The 18,941-nt window shown below is 41.9% G+C and overlaps 1 protein-coding gene across 8 annotated transcripts in view; it reads left to right on the top strand.

Annotated features, from left to right (window-relative positions):
- The window catches only part of IQSEC1 (IQ motif and Sec7 domain ArfGEF 1), a 492,992-nt gene that overhangs the window by 312,514 nt on the left and 161,537 nt on the right, over positions 1-18,941 (top strand). For 3 of the 8 annotated variants that reach the window (XM_078661439.1, XM_078661438.1, XM_078661447.1), the window contains exon 1: positions 1,799-2,024. The exons of the other annotated variants lie outside the window; for them this stretch is intronic. In XM_078661439.1, coding sequence (XP_078517565.1) covers positions 1,960-2,024 — 65 coding nt within the window. In that variant the 5' untranslated portion in view covers positions 1,799-1,959. Of the gene's footprint in view, positions 1-1,798; positions 2,025-18,941 lie in introns of those variants that run through there. 8 annotated transcript variants of the gene reach the window in all.

Here is an 18,941-nt window from a genome sequence, read left to right as displayed (position 1 = left end):
AAGACCTCTTTAGTAGTAGAGGTTTTGCTCTGCGATATTAGGTGATTAATCCATCAATTCCTTTAAATTATTTAGCAAAATGATGGTGTTGATTGTTTTAACCATAGGATTTCACATATGAATATATTTGCCTGTACTTTTTGGCTACTTTAACATAAAGCTTGCAAGTGTAAATTTCTTTTACAAGTGGGTATAATTAACATGTGTTACTACAATGCAAAAGTAGAGAGCACAATACCACCAACACTTCGGAACTGATAAAGTAGTGGGGAATTAGTTATACCCTACTATTGTATTTGCATGTACTCCAGCCCTGCTGCCCCTAGCTGCTCAGCCAGAGTGCACGGCGGTTACGAAATGTTGGTGTGACTGTGATGCGTGCAATGCCTGGGTGCCTGTGTGGATGAGTGGTGACCGTTCGAGATGGGCTGAGCAGCTAGGCAGGCTGCTCCTGGTGGGGCTGGTACCACACCAGTGCTGGCTGGACTCAAGACTGTAACTTGGACATATCTAAATAAAGAAGACCTGAATATACATCCTGGCGTCTACCTTTACAGGACACAAGAGAATTTAATACCACCATTAATTTGCATTGAAAAGGCGTTAGTTTAAAGTTTCAGAAAGGTCAAATAATGCCACTTTTGAGTTATAAAAAACAACGGAAAGTCTCCCACCTAAATTGACAACAGCATCCTTAATTCTGACCTACCAAGCTGCTGTAAATGGTCGAGGTATGTTCTACTCTCAATAAAGTGTCAAAAGACACTGAAAAACGAGATTTCAAATATAAATATCACACACAAGAAAACTGAATATTTGGCAGCTACCACGGTTAAAAAGTAAAAGATTACTGTTGTTTTTTTCCCAGTCTTATGTACCGCGAACTTGGTCCAAGGGCATTTGAAAACTTTAGAGGAGAACCGTATTATATTACACGTTTTTGTTTTTATGTTGTACCGTTTGCTTTTTCTTTCACTATATGGGTGCATTCAAATTTCCAATAAAGGTGACATAAAAAGTGAATGAAAGTAACATGCTGTTGCATGTGACCTTCAAATACCAAGGAGCCTCATTTGTAATCCATTGCCAGCACAAATATTATTTGCCGTGTCTGCTGTGCTTGCTGGAAAAATTCAATAACGTGGGGCCCCATTCGGTCCTTTTGGCACGGATTTGCAGGAACTGAGCCAGATTTCGGCAGCACTGGAACCCTACAGTTTACAACCTCCGCCCTGTTCCCTTCCTCGCCCAGCTCACACGGACTAAAGAAGTGTGACTTTCATTCTTCCTGCTGCCTGAAAGCGGCTATTAATATCGAAAACGTCTGTTGCTGGCAAAGAGCGCCCTATCCCTCCCACTTTCTTCACATCAAACGCCGCTCCCCCGTGCCGTGCACCACCACTTAACCAGATCACTTACCAAAACTGTTATACGGAAAGGCAGAACCCACTTCCAGTACGTTCTCAGTGATGGACGCATTAAAAATAAAGGAATACGTTACCTTTCTGAAATTGCTATCGAGGGGGGAAGAATGACGGGTAAACCAAAACCAACCCATTTCACATAAAATAGTTCAGACAAAAAATGACGTTTTGCCTGGTCATAACATGGCGGCCGGCGTTGACCCTCCGGGAGGAGCTTGGCCACCTGGGTTTCAAGCATAAGAAAGTCTAGCCTACTAGTTGACGCCCGCCCCTTCGACCGTATGCTGTCAATCAAAATAAGGTTACCCAATCGAATCCCTTTTCTTCCCGTTCCTCCCAAGCGATTGGTGCAATCACTTTCCATTGGATGTGGCAGTGCTCCCGCTACTCGGGACGAGCTGTGCTTGTGGTCTGCTTGTCCGGCAGCGCGCGGGGCGCTCCCGCTGCTATCGAGGTATGCCACCGCGAGGATTTGTGGTCAGGAGGGGGACATGATCGTGGCACCGCTCCCCGGGGGTGCTCGGTGCTGCCAACCATGTGGTGCCTGCAGTGCAACTCAGAGAGAAGCCAGTCGCTGCTTGAGCTGGAGCTGGACAGCTGGTAAGGAGATGCCTTCACTGCCGCGCAATCCTTGTATGTGCAACGGGGCTTGCCTGGTGCATAATCTTGCCTGCGGGAGTACACAGGGCATGTCTATGCATTGCAATATAAGGCAATTCTACAGAACATCTGAACATCGTATACAGTTTCATTCAGGGGATCATCATTTTAGTGGACTGTCTGCTGAACACATAGCATGCCAGTGCATTAAATGCCACGACAGCCTGGTACCCACCATATATGCATGTGCATGATTACACGAAGGAGTTCTTGCTTCACAAGGAAAATATGCATTAAATAAAAGTGCTGCCTCCTGCATGCAGTGCATTCTTGGGCAAAGTGGGCATTGTGTGCTGAAGCCGCTTGTTGCACAAGGGACACACCCTACACGTATGATATGATGTGGACATCTTGTAGCGTCTCCATTCGCCGTTCCTCTACAAAATGTGCTCAGGATGCAAAGGAAACCAACGCTTTGAGCTTTGTGCAGCTCATGTTTGGAAAGGGCATGGATGTGTTGCAGAAGCTGCGTGCCGCTCACGTTTCGTTGCAGTCTTCAGACGCTACATGCAGCTCACATGACATGTACTGACATGTTCTGTAAGGAGTGGAAATGAAAAGCCCCCCCCCCCCCTCGTGTGTACCGTGTGCTGTGCATTTTGCATAGAGGCTGCCCACTTGTTTTCCTTATTTTGTTACACCTGTTGGCAGCATTGTCTCGGGTACCCACCATTGACACAGCTTGCAGGCGGCACATTGGACATAACCATGTGTCACTTACAGGATGGCCAGTTTCCAAGCAAACATGCATAGCGTGTATGCATATGCTTCTCCTTATATCTGGAAAGCATATGAATCATGCGGATGCTTCTTGTAATAAACCAAGGAACTTTCATTCATCCAAAGGTCAAAAATATATGTGAGATATAGGAGACTTAAGGGCCCCTCATCACTTTCTTGTGATACATCACTGGAACAAACACATTAGGGTTAAGTTTTATACGAAGGAGCCGTTTCTTTCCACCTTGATCCAAATGTAGAAGTTTGAAGGCGAATACATGTCTCACCCGTTCAGTCTGCTCATATAAATGTGTTAATGGTTTCCAGCTTTACTCTGGCTTTTTCATTGTTGTTTCACTTTCTTTGATTTCATTTTTGTTTCCATGAGTTGTAATGGGTGTTGGCTTGAAGCACAACTTTTTTAGGTCTTGCCGGGTGGCGCTTGTGCTGTTTCTTCTAGACATGCTGTGTTCAGGATAAGGGCATTGAGCTCTGCCCACTTTCCGCCCATCCTTTTTAATTGGCTCCTGTTACTGTCCTTTGTAAACAGTGGCTTTTTATTGGCCAATAGGCTTAGTAGTCCCTCCTTAGTACTGCCTTTTCTGTTGTAGCCTCCCATGAGGACTGGCCCTCTTTCTGTGCTGTTACCTAGTATGTTTTATTTACCGTCCGTGAGGACAATTTTGTAAAATGACTTTCTCCTATTGCAGGCACGACATGCTTTCCTGCAACCGCTTTATCATTTAAGCTGTGTGGCCGCGCTTTAACCTATTTTATGTTAGGTTAAAGTAATTTTTTTTAGGTGATTACAGCTGATAACACATCAACATTGCATGATATAAAGCAGGAAAATCTTCTGTAATTAACTCTCTGTCTCGTTAAATTTTATGTTTTTTGATTTAAGAATGGCGGCCACGCTATTAACGCTGCTCAAGCCATAATGTATTTTCTTTAAAGCACCGTTGTTTTAAGGCGTGCTTTGTGTTATTTTTTCAGGCGCAAGGCATACTTTAGGTTCCAGAAGGGCGGCTGCACATTTCTTTTGTTATCGTCCAAATCAACCAACATAGTCAACACTTGTGCCTGCGGCTGGCAACCCCTTATCCCCGTCCCGCCCCCGGGCCCTGAGCTTTAGGTTTAAGCACAGCCCAGTTTTTCACTTTATTTAAACACGCCTGCTTACCCTTTAAGAATAGTGGCCATGCCTTTTTTTAGTTTTGTTATGTGCGGCTCTCTGGCATGCCGCATTTCAACTGGAACAAAAGCAGCTGTGCCCTGTCTTATAGCGCGGCTCGACAAATCTTTTCTTTATTGAAATTAAACTTAGGCAGCGGCACGCCGCGCTTGATGTTCGTGGTGGCCGTCCGCTTTCTCCACGGCTTGAGCTGCCTCCTTCCCCGGCCCCTAAGGAGAAAGAGCCGGTATTAAAGTCCACCCGCCTGCAGCTGAGCCGCGCCCCTCACACCAGGGGTCTTGAGAAAGACACTCCCCTGCTGTTTGAAGAACGGTTACCAGGCAGAGAGTGGAAGTATCATTCCTCGCAGATACGGTATGTACAGCAAAGGGGAGGCAGGGCCCTGTGCACAGAATGCCCCTCCCTTTCAATGTATTTGAAGTCCAAAAACTGGTATGTACAGCAAAGGGGAGGCAGGGCCCTGTGCACAGCATGCCCCTCCCTTTCAATGTATTTGAAGTCCAAAAACTTGGTTGGCATTAAGGAGCCAGCTTTGGTTACTTTTTTCCTTGCCGCCTTTAGTAGGTTTCACTTTTAATCACCTTAACCCATTCGATGCTCATGACGGAACCCAGCCGTCATGAGCCACTGTGGCTTGTGCGCATGACGGCTGGGTTCAGTCACGACCACGCCCGCGATTGGAATGTCCACCACCGGGCTGGAATTCCTGCCGCAGGCAAAGTGTTAAAACATTGAGAATCCCAGCTTCCCCACCAACCACAAAGTGTGATCCAATACCTTCTTTCCTTTATTTACAAAGATAATGGACGTACAGGAATGGTCTGAGCACCAGCTGTAAAAACAGTGCAGCTAGTATTGGGCACAATATTGCACGCTGGGAGAGTAAATGGCCTTCTGCACATTTGTGTGCCTGGGTACCCTTTGTAATGGAACTGGAGAAGTTTCTGTGCTTCCTGGTCGTCGTGTGTGGGATAATGAACTGCCTCTTCATTTTTTTTTGTTATAGTGCCTGAGGCTTGTGTGTCTGTAGCAAGCACAGAAACGGACAACAGATATGACTGTTCTATTGTGTTTTCGGCCACCACATAATTGTACTCCAACCACATTCATCCACTCCAAACCAAAACACATGGTTTAAAAAACATTGTCATTTACAACGCCAATAGCTCCAACTCTTGCCAGAGCTTGACCGATTGCATTGTAAATGCTTGCTTTTTTAGGTTGCATAGAGATGTCAGTTGATTATTTGTCCATATCAGATAGAGTCCTGGTTTTATGTCTTCTGTATTTATCATAAGACAAGTTAAACACTATATGTACAGGTCTGCCCATATTGATTGCTACAGTGTGATAACTTGAGATATGTGGAATTGATAAAGACCATTATAGGAGGGCAGGCTGGTGCTTATTAGCTTACTCGTCATGCACTTAGGTTACCAACTGCTTAAGGGTCAATTAAGATGATGCTAACCCCCTTTCTACACCTGTTTATAACAGCATGGGAACCAAGTCAGTTGCGCAAATGACTGCCTACAGTGTGCATTTGGAATGAAGTCTGCAGTCCACTTAACATTGAATCATGTGCATTGGAAGTGAGTCTACTTGTACACTCGACAGTGGTTTATGAGCATGTCAGAAACTCTGTTTTACGCATGACGGTGCATCATGTCGACGGAGCTTCCTAGTAGTATCTTCAGTTTTCTTTCTAATTCACATTTTGCATGCCATAAATGGTCCACAGAGACTGCCATTCGGGCCACAGTGAGGGAAATTAACTTCTCAGTTCATTGTAATATTTGTAAACTTAACAGACAAGCTGCCTGGTTTACTTTGTAACTAGCCAGCTTAAAAGCCACTGTCCATTGCACTGAACTGACATTTTGAAAACTTCAGCTTTTGTTTAGGTCTGTTGCTCTCTAGACACTATTCCTTGTGAGGAATGATAAAACCTCAAGAACAATGTGTGTTTTATTTAATGTAATTTTAATCAAAAGGAGACTAGCTCATGATTTAATAAAAAAGATTTAATAAAAAGACTCAAGTAGGTTTTGTCACGGGATGGGAACACCTGGTGAGTGTGTTCAGAAAGCCCTCACCCACCAACCTAGTTGGTGGCATGCTTCATCATCGGGCCCACCCAGTGACACCTAGCGTGTCCCGGGTGTGCTTCGACGCCTGATTACAGCGGAGCAGGTATATTGCTGAGTGTGCAGTGAAGGGTGTTATGAAAGTGAATTTAAAACGGCTAGGCGGGGGTCCCAGTACCCGAGGGTAAATTAGACTTTAATACCTGGGCCTCCGTCAGCGGTTAAAAATAAGGCTGTTGGACGTTAGAGGCGAGTTACGACCTCCATCATCCGGTGGGTCAACATGTTTCAGCCAGTGCCTTATGTATATGCTGGCTTTCTTCAGGACCTAAGTTAAAAGGTGGGTGCAGTTAAACTAGTGGAGTGTAGTTCAGACTATGTGTCTACACGCCCTAAGGTGTTTATCTATGTGTGAGAGGGGATTCCCATCTCAAGAACACACTAGTTTTAGCTAATTTGGACCTCAAGGTTGAGAGGTGGCAGGGGCTTGGCCAGTACTGCTGGGCAGAGCCTGCTCTGGACCTGTAGTGCCTCCTTCGCATACCGGTCAAAATGGTCCACAGAGACTGCCATTCGGGCCACAGTGAGGGAAATTAACTTCTCAGTTCATTGTAATATTTGTAAACTTAACAGGCAAGCTGCCTGGTTTACTTTGTAACTAGCCAGCTTAAAAGCCACTGTCCATTGCACTGAACTGACATTTTGAAAACTTCAGCTTTTGTTTAGGTCTGTTGCTCTCTAGACACTATTCCTTGTGAGGAATGATAAAACCTCAAGAACAATGTGTGTTTTATTTAATGAGCACCATGCATTTCCATTGGAGTAGATCCTTAGCAGAGCTCGGTAACGCCTCTTATTTGAAATACATAATATCAACAACTGTGCGAGCGCCAAGTCAGGTTTTATTTGGGGTTGACTGTGTTCGATGACTTTGTTGCGAAACTACTTCACATCGACCCCCATTGCACCCTATTATTGCCACCTCAAAATCATCACATTACTTAAACATGAAATTTAAATGTAATCGTATTGACTAACTAACCACCACGTCAACGGGATCAGTGCAACAATTTTGAAATATACAAAGGTTATAATTTATTGAAAATAATTATTTAAACCCATCTTAAAATTAAATTAAAAAAAAGGGAGGATCCCTCTAACTGTGCATTTACCCATTTTGTTTTATAAAACAAAGATCCATCCAAAGTAAGTGTACAAGATGTAATGATCTACAGTTTATCATTTTGAAAGAGGTTGGGGTTTAGTTTCTTTTTTATTTTATTTAAACATCCAGTGTTCCAATAGAGCATAGAAACAGCAGAAGTGTCTTTTATAGAACACTAAACAAAACGTACTTTTTTATTATTGCAACTCCTAAATGAGTAGGAGGAAATAAATGTTAAGAATCGATTTCATAAATATGACAGTATTAATAGTGAATATCAAGATCCTTGGTGGGACACTACGAGAGTGATATTGCCGTTAACATTAGCGAGGCAATGTACTTATTTATGACTTGTGATTGTGTAAAAACGTTCTCAAATGTCTACTTATGGTGCCACAGGCACTGCCCTAATTCAGATGTGGCAATGGCAGCCATGTCTGTAAAGAGTGAGCAGTAAAAGTAAGATGCTGAAAAACATCTGATCAAACGGAAGAAGTTATTTTAAGTATTGATATGCAATTACATATTTTATCTTGATCATATCCCGGGGACTTTGTAAATTGTTGTTTTTCTTTGCATTCCACTCTTGATGTTGTTTATCAAGTTGTACTTGTCTTCTCACATAAATAAAAGTTAGCACTTTAGGTGACGTGTTGTGATTGCTAACACACACTCTTTTATTGAACTGTCATAGACGTAGCCAGTAGGTCGTGGCTTTCTGTCTTATTGTCTGTCAGTGTTTTTTTTATCAATGCAACACATCATTCCATCTGGTGTGCAACATGGCTAAAGTTTTTTCAAAACATTCAGGCAAAAAAAGCCTTTGATATGGTCGCCTAAATGGCTTTTGATGGCATGTTCCCCATGCATGTGTGCACCTACAACAATATCAGCTTTTGTCTTTTTAGTTACTGATCCAAGTCGTAACAAAAAATTATAATAATGACACATGCAAAAACGTCATTTAAAATTTTTTTTTTATAAAAAAGGTGGGGAGAAGAAGCCAGGTGATGTGAAGGTACACTGGTTTGGGGAAGTAAAATGGGGGGTGCAGGTGAGGGAAGCAACAACAGGGAGAAATAACGAGGGTGGGGTAAGCAACACTAAGGGCATGGGCAAGCCTTGGGTAGAATCACACAGGCGAGTGCAACAAGGAAGGGGGCTAGAAGAAGCACTTGGTGACAGCCTTATGGAGGGCAGGGGGAAAGAAGTACATGAGGGTCACAGCTCGAAAACAAATGCACTCTTGTGGAGTGCTTAACATAAAATGATGCTTGAAAAGCAAGCAATGGAACCTTAAAAGTCAGCCAATCAATTAATGGTTATAGAGCCAATGTTCCATGGAAAGGACAAACACTAGACTGACAAGCTAGGACAGGAATAAAAAGAAGGCAAATGCGTGGCAAGAAAGTTAACCAATGGCAAACAACGGGCAGGCTCCAATCCCCTGTATATTCTTAGTAATCCACACTATAGTTTGCATTTGCAACAGAATATGCATGCACTGTCTAGTAGGCACAACTTAAAAAGGTGTACCAACCTTCATATTTACACATTTAGATTTGTTACAATTCACAAAAATATTCTAAAACTACTTCTGCCCGCATACATTACAGGTTAAGTACCCACTTCTACAAGGAATCCCCAAGAGTAGTTCCAACACAAATCCAACATGCAGATTTTACACAGGCCATAAATAAAATTGTGATTTATCTTTAGCCAAGCCATGGATTGCACGATGAGCTGTCAGAGCTTTTCTATTTACTAGCCAATTCCCAGGATATTCTCCTATGAAAAATGCATTTGTTAATCAAGTTTCTTAGAGTCATGGAGAAAGTTAAATTAATGAGCTGTACATCATTTTGCCCTAGCATCATACATAAACCATACACATGCAGAACAAGCCACCGATCCTTAAATCACCCTACTGTAATGTGTAATGGTTCTCGATTTGTCAAGCCCTTTTTATATTTTTTTAATTTTTAACCCATGTGGAACTGCCAAGCATCTTGTGAGCAGGAACATTAAGCTCAAGGTATTGTCTGGAACAGCTTCACTGTAGGAATGCACATCTGGTTTGACATTGCTGCTCCAGGGTATTGTTTGTAGATCCCACCCACCTCTCGCTATAAAAATGGTGTTATTGATGATAAAAAAAAGAAAACGAACGCTTCAGTTAGCAATGTTTGGAAACAAGTTGCTGCTGAGTGATGTGCGCTGAGCTCACAAGCGCAGCCCATTGCTTCAATCTGGGCGTCGAGCCTTTTCAAGATGGCGCGCGAGGAATACATATGAAAGCTTGCAAGGCGTGTTTTGAAAGGTGTTCATGCCATCAAGACATATGGCGGGTCTGGCGGGGGAAAACGCTTTAAAGGGATTTTATTGTGGGCTTTAAAATCCATTTAACGAGTCTAGATACTGTCATAATTCTTATGAATTTAATTAGCACAGGGCCGGAAAGCATATTTTGCGTCCCTTTCAAAACTGATGACTTGCATTTAGGGAAGCTGAATGATCCTGTAAGAGGAAAATATGGCACTTTGCCACTTCTTGAAATTTTAATAACTCAAGTACAAAATGGAGTATTTATTACATAGCATAATGAATAACGTGGAATAATGGTACTCTTCCTTCTGTGCACAACTCTTTATATCTAGTTGCACAAATATTCAATTTGTGGATGATACAACCACTATATCCGATCTATTATTGTGACTTCCTAACGCGACTAAGACTTCTGCATAACACGGTTTCATAAAAAACATCGTTTCAATCCTGTGATTTAATTTAACAATGAAATGCATTCTGGGGGTTTTATTAGGTCACCCCGATTGAACCAGGTGGACCAAATGTCGGTATTACAATGCTTTAACAAAGGATATTCTGGCTGGAATTTGGTTTCCCACCCTCATGGCTTGTAATCGCATGGTAACCTGAAACGACATCAAACTCTATGATCGCAGAAAAATAACTGCACAGCTTTGTTCCTTAGATTCTTCTCTTGTCAAAGTTGGAAGTGTTTACAGACAGACCTACAGTGTATACTGCAATAGAAAAAAAGAGCATTACATTTCCTTGTTTCATGTCCGGCTCCACATCGGCATCAAAATAAAATCTCCCACCCAGGTGCCCATTGTCTTTCTCTCTCCCTCTGATGGCTTCTGCAGGTTGACTCCTTAGACAGAAAATATGCAAACATGTTCGCGTTCTTTGCACACGCTGCGTCTACTTTTCACACTTTTGGCGTGAAACCTCCTCATGTTCCATTTTTGAAGATGCTGATCATGCTGTTGATTCTGAATGCCTATTTGCTGTGCTGCTGCTTGCTTTTTTATGAAGCTATTTTGAGCAGTGATCTTGCTCTAATAATCTGTTGTTCAATGTTACTGGTGCTAATGGTACTGCCAATTTGAGTAGTCTCATTACCTGTAATAAACAGGTGGCCGTATTAAATTTAATGTATCGCAGTGTATGTCTCATTCCGTCATTTTCACACTGATTTGTAGTGAGCCAAACTTTGTATCATAAACAGTGTACTAATTGTAAGAGCTATCTGTTATCTAAAGCGTAATTTGATGTTTGCATTTTGCCAAATGTACCACCTGGAGGATGTGTTTAGCATAAAGCAAACATTAAATTATGACCACACCACCTTGCACATCTGTATAATTTTGTGTACATCTTTTTTGCAAGCCAAGCTGGTAATCTTAAAAGAAGATTAGAAAATCGTGCAAATGAAAGAATAATTACATTACCTCCTCTCTTGTAGGAGTGTGCAAAGTTCTTAACAAGTGGATTTTTAACTTGAAAATGAAGCCTTATGGTCCCCCCTTCAAAGTTGTGGGAAAAAAGGTTCTCCAATATCCACTCCGTTTGAAACCTGCAGCTAAGAAAAAAAAGAGTTTAAGAAACCTCCATTTTCAGTGCTATCTAGTTTTCACAAGGAAATGTTGCCAGTTTGTGAGTAAAAACTACAGGAAAGGAGAAGGGTGAATCTCTGTGAGCTACAAGTAGCCCACGAATCGTGAACAGTGCTCGCGTGATAAGAACTTTGCACACCATTAGATGAAATGCAGCTAAATAGTGAATATTTTCTGGCCAACCAGGTACACTGTCTTAGCAGCACACTTGTTTCCATATCATGTTACGAAATCATATGAGCACATCATGATACAATTTTTTTTAAAGGGTGCATGCCGGGTTAGCACATGGAAATTTATGAGTGCCATGAGGATGTGCGCCTTCTTATAAGCTGATGAAAACCTCAGTGGACAACAAAAGCTACTGTGTGGATGGAATAGGGGCACTCTGCCAATGGCTTTCTTTGTGACGTTTTGGTAAATATTGAACATGGGGTAGAGCGTATATCATTGCAATATACAGCAGAACAGCAATAGAACGTCGCACTGCACACATTCAATAGAAATGTTAAGAAAACAATTGATTTTATGGCTTCTGTATACAGGATAGTGATTGCTCTGAAGCCAGGCTTTGTTCCAATGAAGTGAGGGCCTTTAGATACATCTTTGGTTTGGCATATGCATATATTTATGTAATTTTGTATTTTTTGTTTGACCTCTAATACTGTTTAACATTTTGTTACATCCTTCGACGTGTCTTTTTGTATGCTTTAGCTTAGTAGCCACCTCTTATCAACATGATACATATGGGTACAGGAATCAGTTATGCTTCATCAAGCTGCCACTGGCATGGAACACTGAATGTACAATAGTTTGCAATAAATCCAGTCAGTCTGCAGGTTCTGTAAGTGTTGGAGTTTTTGAAATATGAATGTCTCAGTGTTGCCATGGGTAAGATCTGGTTTTGCATCTCTTTACTGGTACCCTGTCAAAAGAAAAAACTTTTTGGTCTTACTGTGAATAGGAGAGATATAGATCTTTAAAACCCCAAAATATAACTGTGGCGCATACTGTGGAGACCTTTTATGTAAAGAGGGCTATGGGTCCGCTAATATGTGCTTTTTTGGGCCTGATAGTGCAGGAAATGGTAAAGTTAATTCACTTGCTAGAGAGATGAGGTGGTTAATGTACTTGTTACAGAGATCAGTGCATAGTCTCCAGTTTTAGGTTTGAATCATTATGAAATTGTTTTCAGTATTCACATACTTACTGCAGAGCATTGATTGTCTTCTATTTAATATCGCCCAGTAGGTCAATACCATTGTTCCAGCAAAGCATTGTCACTCCTACATTCCAATCCTGGCAAAATATATTGAGTGGGTTACTCACTCGCTGCAAACAGATGCATGACACATGCAAAACATTACTTTGAATACTTGCAGATTTTAGTTGCTTTCGTTCTTTGAAGGATGATTTAATGGGTGGTATTGAGTTAAAGAGTAGTACATAACTTTTAGCTAAAGAAATCGTATTGTCTGCCATATGACTTGTTATTACTTGCAGGGATAGAACTAGGCACCTTATGTAGAGACAGAGCGTGAGAAAGTAAGCCACTGGTTTACATCTTAGCAAACTTTCTCAGACCCTGCACTACATGTAACGTGTTACATGTAGTGCAGGGTCTGGTGGTCCGGTGTGAACATCCAGGGGGATTCTGACACATGTTCTATGTCTGGACACAACTCAGACATAAGAACTTACTAATTGTCCTTTAACTGAGTCGTGTGAAGCACAGTGCTAGAAAGTAGATCCGCCAGTTCCAACCTCTCGCAGGTTCTACGTCTGCTCACCACATACTGAATGTGCGCTGGCACTGTCAGGAGGATTCATGCAGCCAGTCTGGAACATAAGTGTACCTCTTGGACCAAGAAGGGTCTCGCTTGTTCTGCATGCCGCAGTTCTGGGAGTTTCTCAGTGAATTGTGTCTTTATTCTTACTCCATCACCACCCACTAGCCACAGTTTCAAAGTTAGATGTGAATATGGCCACAGACCCACTCCTGGGCCCTCCCCTTTTCAACTTTGTCTGCACTTTGCTGCTGGCAGTATCGCAGTGAGTAAAATGTGGTGGGTACATTACTGAACCCCAAAGTTAGGGCATGCTTCTAAGACTTGATCGTACCAAATAGTAGCCAACAGGCTTGAAAAGTGTCAGCCTAAAAGAACATGGGTCTATGCTCACAAAGAGTTGTAGGGGATGCATTCGCTTGCATGGTACCCCTGGCCGGATGTGTGAGCCTTGGTGGTATGACTTCTTAAATTATGACAACAAGTTTTTCTCATACTCAAAACCCGAATATTTGATTTCTGTCAGTTTGATGTAAAGGCAAATTTAGTTTTTACAAAGTTTTATATGATACCTGCAGTGAGCTTAGACTGACCCAACAGACATCCTTAAAAGCAGAAATGTAATTCTTCATGGTTATGATTAAATAATATTAATTATGTAAAATGTTACCACACTGTACCAAAGCTTTGTAATAACCGGTGTAGCTTAGCTAATTCCATTGTACTCATCCTTGGAAAGATGGTATGCTGCGTGGACCAAAAAGGATTTAAACATTTGACCTTCAGGTTACGTGGATTAAAAAAAAAAATGTTTATTGATTTTTTTATGACACAAAAAACACAAGTCCAACAAAAGCCAAATTAAGAGGGGAGGGTCAAAGAGCCTATCGATTGCAATGTCCATATAGCAGTGTCCAGTAAGGCCATGGTAATAAACCTTTTGAGGAACCTTGATCCTGGGTGTGTCGCTTCCTACGGATACGATAGAGCGTCATAGCAATGGACTCCCCAGCACAGGCCTGCTATGCAATGTATCAATACATGGCCTCGGCACCTGGGGGCACAGCCCGCCATCGATTGAGCCATGGGACCCACTTGCCCTCTCCATCAATTTCAGGTTGCATGGATGACCCAGAAGTGGATACATTAGTCCACGTTGCTAATGGCCAGTGACTGTCATTGGCGGGGATATGACTATAAAAGAATAGAGTGGATTAACCCCTTCCGCGCTGTGCTGGGGTTTTATTAAGTTGGCGGGATTCGGACGGCCCCTGGCCGTCGTCTGCACACACCCACTGTGACGCATGATGGCCGGGGGCCGTCATGTGCACCGAAGGGGTTAAAATCAGTTTTGCTTACACTTATGACTTAAAAACAGTAAGCCCAAGTAATTCGTTTTTTTAAAAATGTTATTAAGAAACGTTTAATAGATCGCTTTAGCTGTCTGTTGGAAGACATATTGCTTCTAGATTGGGCTGCATCGTGTTTGAATGGCTTTTTTTTCTATCTCTAGTGTCTGCTCTTAAATTTGATGACTTTCTTCCCTATTTTTATTTATTTTTATGTTTAAATTTTTACTTTGTTTATAAGTTTTGGCCGGTACAAGTCACAAGTCTGAAACCTTTCGTATGTGTGTCCCACCCGAATCCCTTCTTATGTGTATCTCACCCAGGAGCATTTTGATCTCAGTGTTCCGGTTAGATGAGTTGTTTTCTTCCACTGCTGCCTTGTGGGGACTCCTGTTTAGATCTTGTCTACTAAACAGTGCATGCGCTGTCTATTGTGAGACATATTGTTAGCTTACAGTGTGCTTAGGGTCTGCCTATTGCTTACCATCGATTGGCTGTATTCTCACTCATTTGCTAGCTCCTCATTCATTAGCTTGTTTGGGATTTCCTGTCTCTTATGTTTGTCCTTCCCCTGGAGCTTGGATGCATTATTTGTTTCAATCCACAGCTTGCTTTTCGAGCACTACTTTTTTTTCTTTCTGCTTAAGCTCTACACAAGAGTTTTTGTTCTCCACATGTCTCCCTTGTGTACTTCTCGCCCTCTGCCGTGCTCCATGTTCCGCTCTCTCGTCCGTGTGCTTCTCCACCGCGCCTTGCCTTGCTTTCTCGCCTGTGTGCTTCACACCAACAGTGCCACATTGCTCTCTTTTGCCCATTTGCTTCCTTGCTGCGCTCCTCTTTACGCTCTCTCGCTCTCTATTGTTTACTTCCATCAGCACCCTCTCTGTTGCTTCTACCCACGGCACATGGGTCATGACGCATGTGCACATGTGGGTCACAACATACATACATACCCACACACACATCATGACACATATAGAGCAAGCTGTCTTGAGTCGCTTTATTTAAAAGAAAGTTCATTCTAAGATGGCTGGTGAGGGATTCCCATGTGTTGTGACCCATGTGTCATGAAGCATTGGCCTTCCTTTTGGCATGCTAACGTCAAAGAAAAAAGCCAGTAGTTCAGCCTTTTAGACCTGAAACCTATTGGCCTTGTAAAAGCCTGTTTCCCCTCTGAAAGGTGCTTGATCTCGTAAATAGTAACATTTTGATCCCAGACCCAGTTATTTGAGCAACCACTGGGCGTGGGTGATAACTAATTTAGTAGTAGAAGGCACTAGGGTGGGGAAGGGTCTCTTCTTTTAATATTCAGTCTTTCCAGAGCTGTTTGACTAAAAGGTACCGATGGAACCCAATGCTATAGTACTCTAGTGAACTGAAATAAAGATATAAACCTATATTGGCCCAACGTACAGGTATATTTGACACTTGGCCAGTGTAAAATAATGAGAACCTTACCTGATTAACATTGTGAATCTGTCGGTACAATTTTGTGGAGTAGTGTGCCATGATTTTATCTGGGTAAACGGTGCCAAATCCTTCAAAGAAATAAGTTCTCAGACCCCCGAAGAAAGTGACACAAACTTTGTGTATTGGAGGCCTATTTGCTACAGTTTTAGCTATCCCCTGCAATGTGTGTTCCACTCAGTCCTAAACAGAATAGAAGGTGTTAAATATCTAGACAGACCCCTGTCCCCCCTTGGCTAGAAAGGACAAAAAAACATTCCATATGGGCGTTAAGTGGTAACCTCTCCCACAAGTCAAATCCAATCAGAACATGGGCAGTAGTGCTTTTAATTCAGCATCTTCACTTATAGGAGTTTCAAATTCATACTTGTGGGTTATGTCGACATGCTAATTTGGTAAATGACTACCCTGATTAAATCTGCTTGATTACGACTTCACGCAAGGTGCTGTTTTCCTTGTGCCGTCAAAGTCTATGTAATTTGTTGTGATTTATTCCTATTTCGACGCAAATGCATTTTTATAGTCTGGATTGACAGAGCAGCTGTTGCCACAGGATTATATGAGCATCACTTGCTCCCTGTGTTTCAATAAATTCTACTTGTAATTTGTTTGTTTTATGAAGCTGTAATAGTTTTCCAGATGGTACCCAGGATTCCGTACTAGGCACAGTGCAGTTTTAAGAACAGATTTTGGTCATTCCAACCTTTCTCGAAGTTGCAGTATCATCATTTTAGGCACTTAGACTGTGATTCTCCAGTTTGGAAATTTGGCTCACAGAGGCAGTACAAATTTACTTTTCATACTTTAAATTCTGCCACACTACAGCGGGTGATCTAGTTTATGGCATACACTATGTTTATAGTACTGCAGTTTGGTTTAGTGTAAGGCACTTGACAGTAACTGTACAGTTCATGTTTAGTGGCTATACTTTGTAGTATAATAGCGTTGTATGGGTGATGGCCGCCTTGTACCTCAAATGCAATAGCATTATTTCTATCCTTTTTCTAAACCGGAACATTTATCTTCTTGTCAGTGGCCCAGCTGTAGCATGCCCAGAGATCTGCAGGAGTGAGGGCTAGACAACAGCCCTGGTTTGCTGGCACCCTTGTGTAGTGGAAGCCATATCACATACTATTTTTTGCGGCTAACATTTGTTGGATGTATGGCTTAAATATTCATGCACTTAGCCCATGCATACTTAATTTGGAAGGCCTGAAAGGTATTTGTTTGGAAATCAGGACTCTGTAGTGTCTTATGTGATAGACTAATAAATCCAATGCACTTTATTGGTATGAGACTTTGGCCCAAGTTAATTTTGCCGAGGGAGTATATGCCGCCTACACTGCAGCGCCTAGTTAACCCCACCCCCATATAACGAAAACAAGCATTTGCAATGCAATAGGTCTCACATTTGCAAGAGTTTCAGCTATTGGCATTGTAACTGACAATGCCTTTTATCTGTTTTAATAATTAACACATAAATGAGAGGCATTGTCATTTACAATACCAATAGCTCAAACTCTTGTAAATGCGAGACCTAATGCATTTAAAAAAAGCGGCCACCTTTTTTCCGGGCTGCATGTCGTGCCTGCAGTAGGTGAAACTCATTAAAGAAAATAGTGCTTACAGACGACATAAGACGTACTATGTAACAAACAAAGTAAAAGGGCCAGTTCTCATGGGATGTTACAAATGAAGACAAGTCGGCACTAAGGAGGGATTAACAAGCCTATTAACAAATTAGAAGCCAGCATTTAGGAAAGACCATGACAGTATGGGCAGCGAGTGGGTAGGGCTTCAAGTCCATGCTCTAATACAGAATGCCTCGCAGAGCAGCTCATGCGCTGCTCAGGCTCGACCTAAAAAGGCAACCAGAGCCTAGCAAACATTGGCATTCAGAGTATGTTGGTGCTTTGTCCTCCTGTGAAATGTCTGCAAATCTCCTTTATTCACAGTATTTCTTGCTGTGTGTTTCTGTATTGTCTATAATATGCATTGTGCCTTAGTTTGAAGTCCAAGGTACAGTCTGACTCTGCCCATGCCTGTTTGACCGTGCTATGGGTACCCTCTTGCTGCAGCTTGTTGCTTCTGTCAAGTGTCATCTATTCGTGTTCATCAATAAAGCTTGCTTGTGAAAGGTGTTGCAAACTGTTACCGCATAAACCTCTTGGAAGTGCTTTGCCTCACAAACCCCTTTTACTGGCCTTCCCATGTAGATCACACTAAGCCACGGAAATTGAAGATGAACAAAGGCAAGTTTTGTTCCCTTCCATCACCAAAGCAACTTCTTGTTCACATCACCGACAAGGTTCAGTTTGGCCTGAAATGTGGTTAGGGTGGGCTTCCAAGGGCAGAGTCTGAGTGCATTTTTTGTAAGGCATCCTTTTAGGAGGGAGTAATCTCCTCATAATTTCTCTCATATGTTCTATTTTTAGATGGCCTATGTCCTTCTACTCTTTGTATTTTTGTGGGATAGGTCTAGTAAAGTTTTTGGTTTTGAAAGCAGTAATGCCTTCTTCATTCAGTAGAACAGTGTGCTATATTAAATGGGCACACATCTACCTTTTGTCTTTGTGTACCAATACCTGAATCCTTGGATTTCAGGATACATAAATGCACATGCTCATTGCACATAGCCTGAAGTTCCTGGGCCACGAGGCCAATCAGGAGCCCCAATGGCCTTGTGACTATGACTACATAACCTAGATTGTTTAAAATATTTCATCATGGTATTCTGTACCTTCAGTATCTGTTCCTATTCAAAGTAACCAAAATGCAAGTGCTGTTTCAGATACGTTTTGGTTCAAAATATGCCTTTGTATATTACATTTGTATTATATTGTAATTGCATTTACATATGCTTACTACCCCTGAAGAGGCAACCTAAGATTATCCAATGATTATTCATTGTTTATTTTTTAGATTAGCCTTGTGCTCTCAATCAAACAATGTATGCATGCATATGTATTTCTATAGCGTAAAAAAACAAGTCAATAGCCAGAATAGCGCTATACATTAATTAGTAAACCATTCAATGCATTCAGTGCAGTGAATTAGGTGTTAACATTGAGGGAATACAAGTGATAATATATTTTTTATGTCCTCCATGCCAGTCGATTATAGAGGCCGCCCTCTTTTCTGAATGTGTGTCCTCTGCAATTGACTAC

The sequence above is a fragment of the Lissotriton helveticus genome, chromosome 9 (assembly GCF_964261635.1).
Source record: "Lissotriton helveticus chromosome 9, aLisHel1.1, whole genome shotgun sequence".
Taxonomy (NCBI): domain Eukaryota; kingdom Metazoa; phylum Chordata; class Amphibia; order Caudata; family Salamandridae; genus Lissotriton; species Lissotriton helveticus.
Note: the sequence above shows the minus strand (reverse complement) of the source record. Positions and strands in the feature narration are given on the sequence as shown.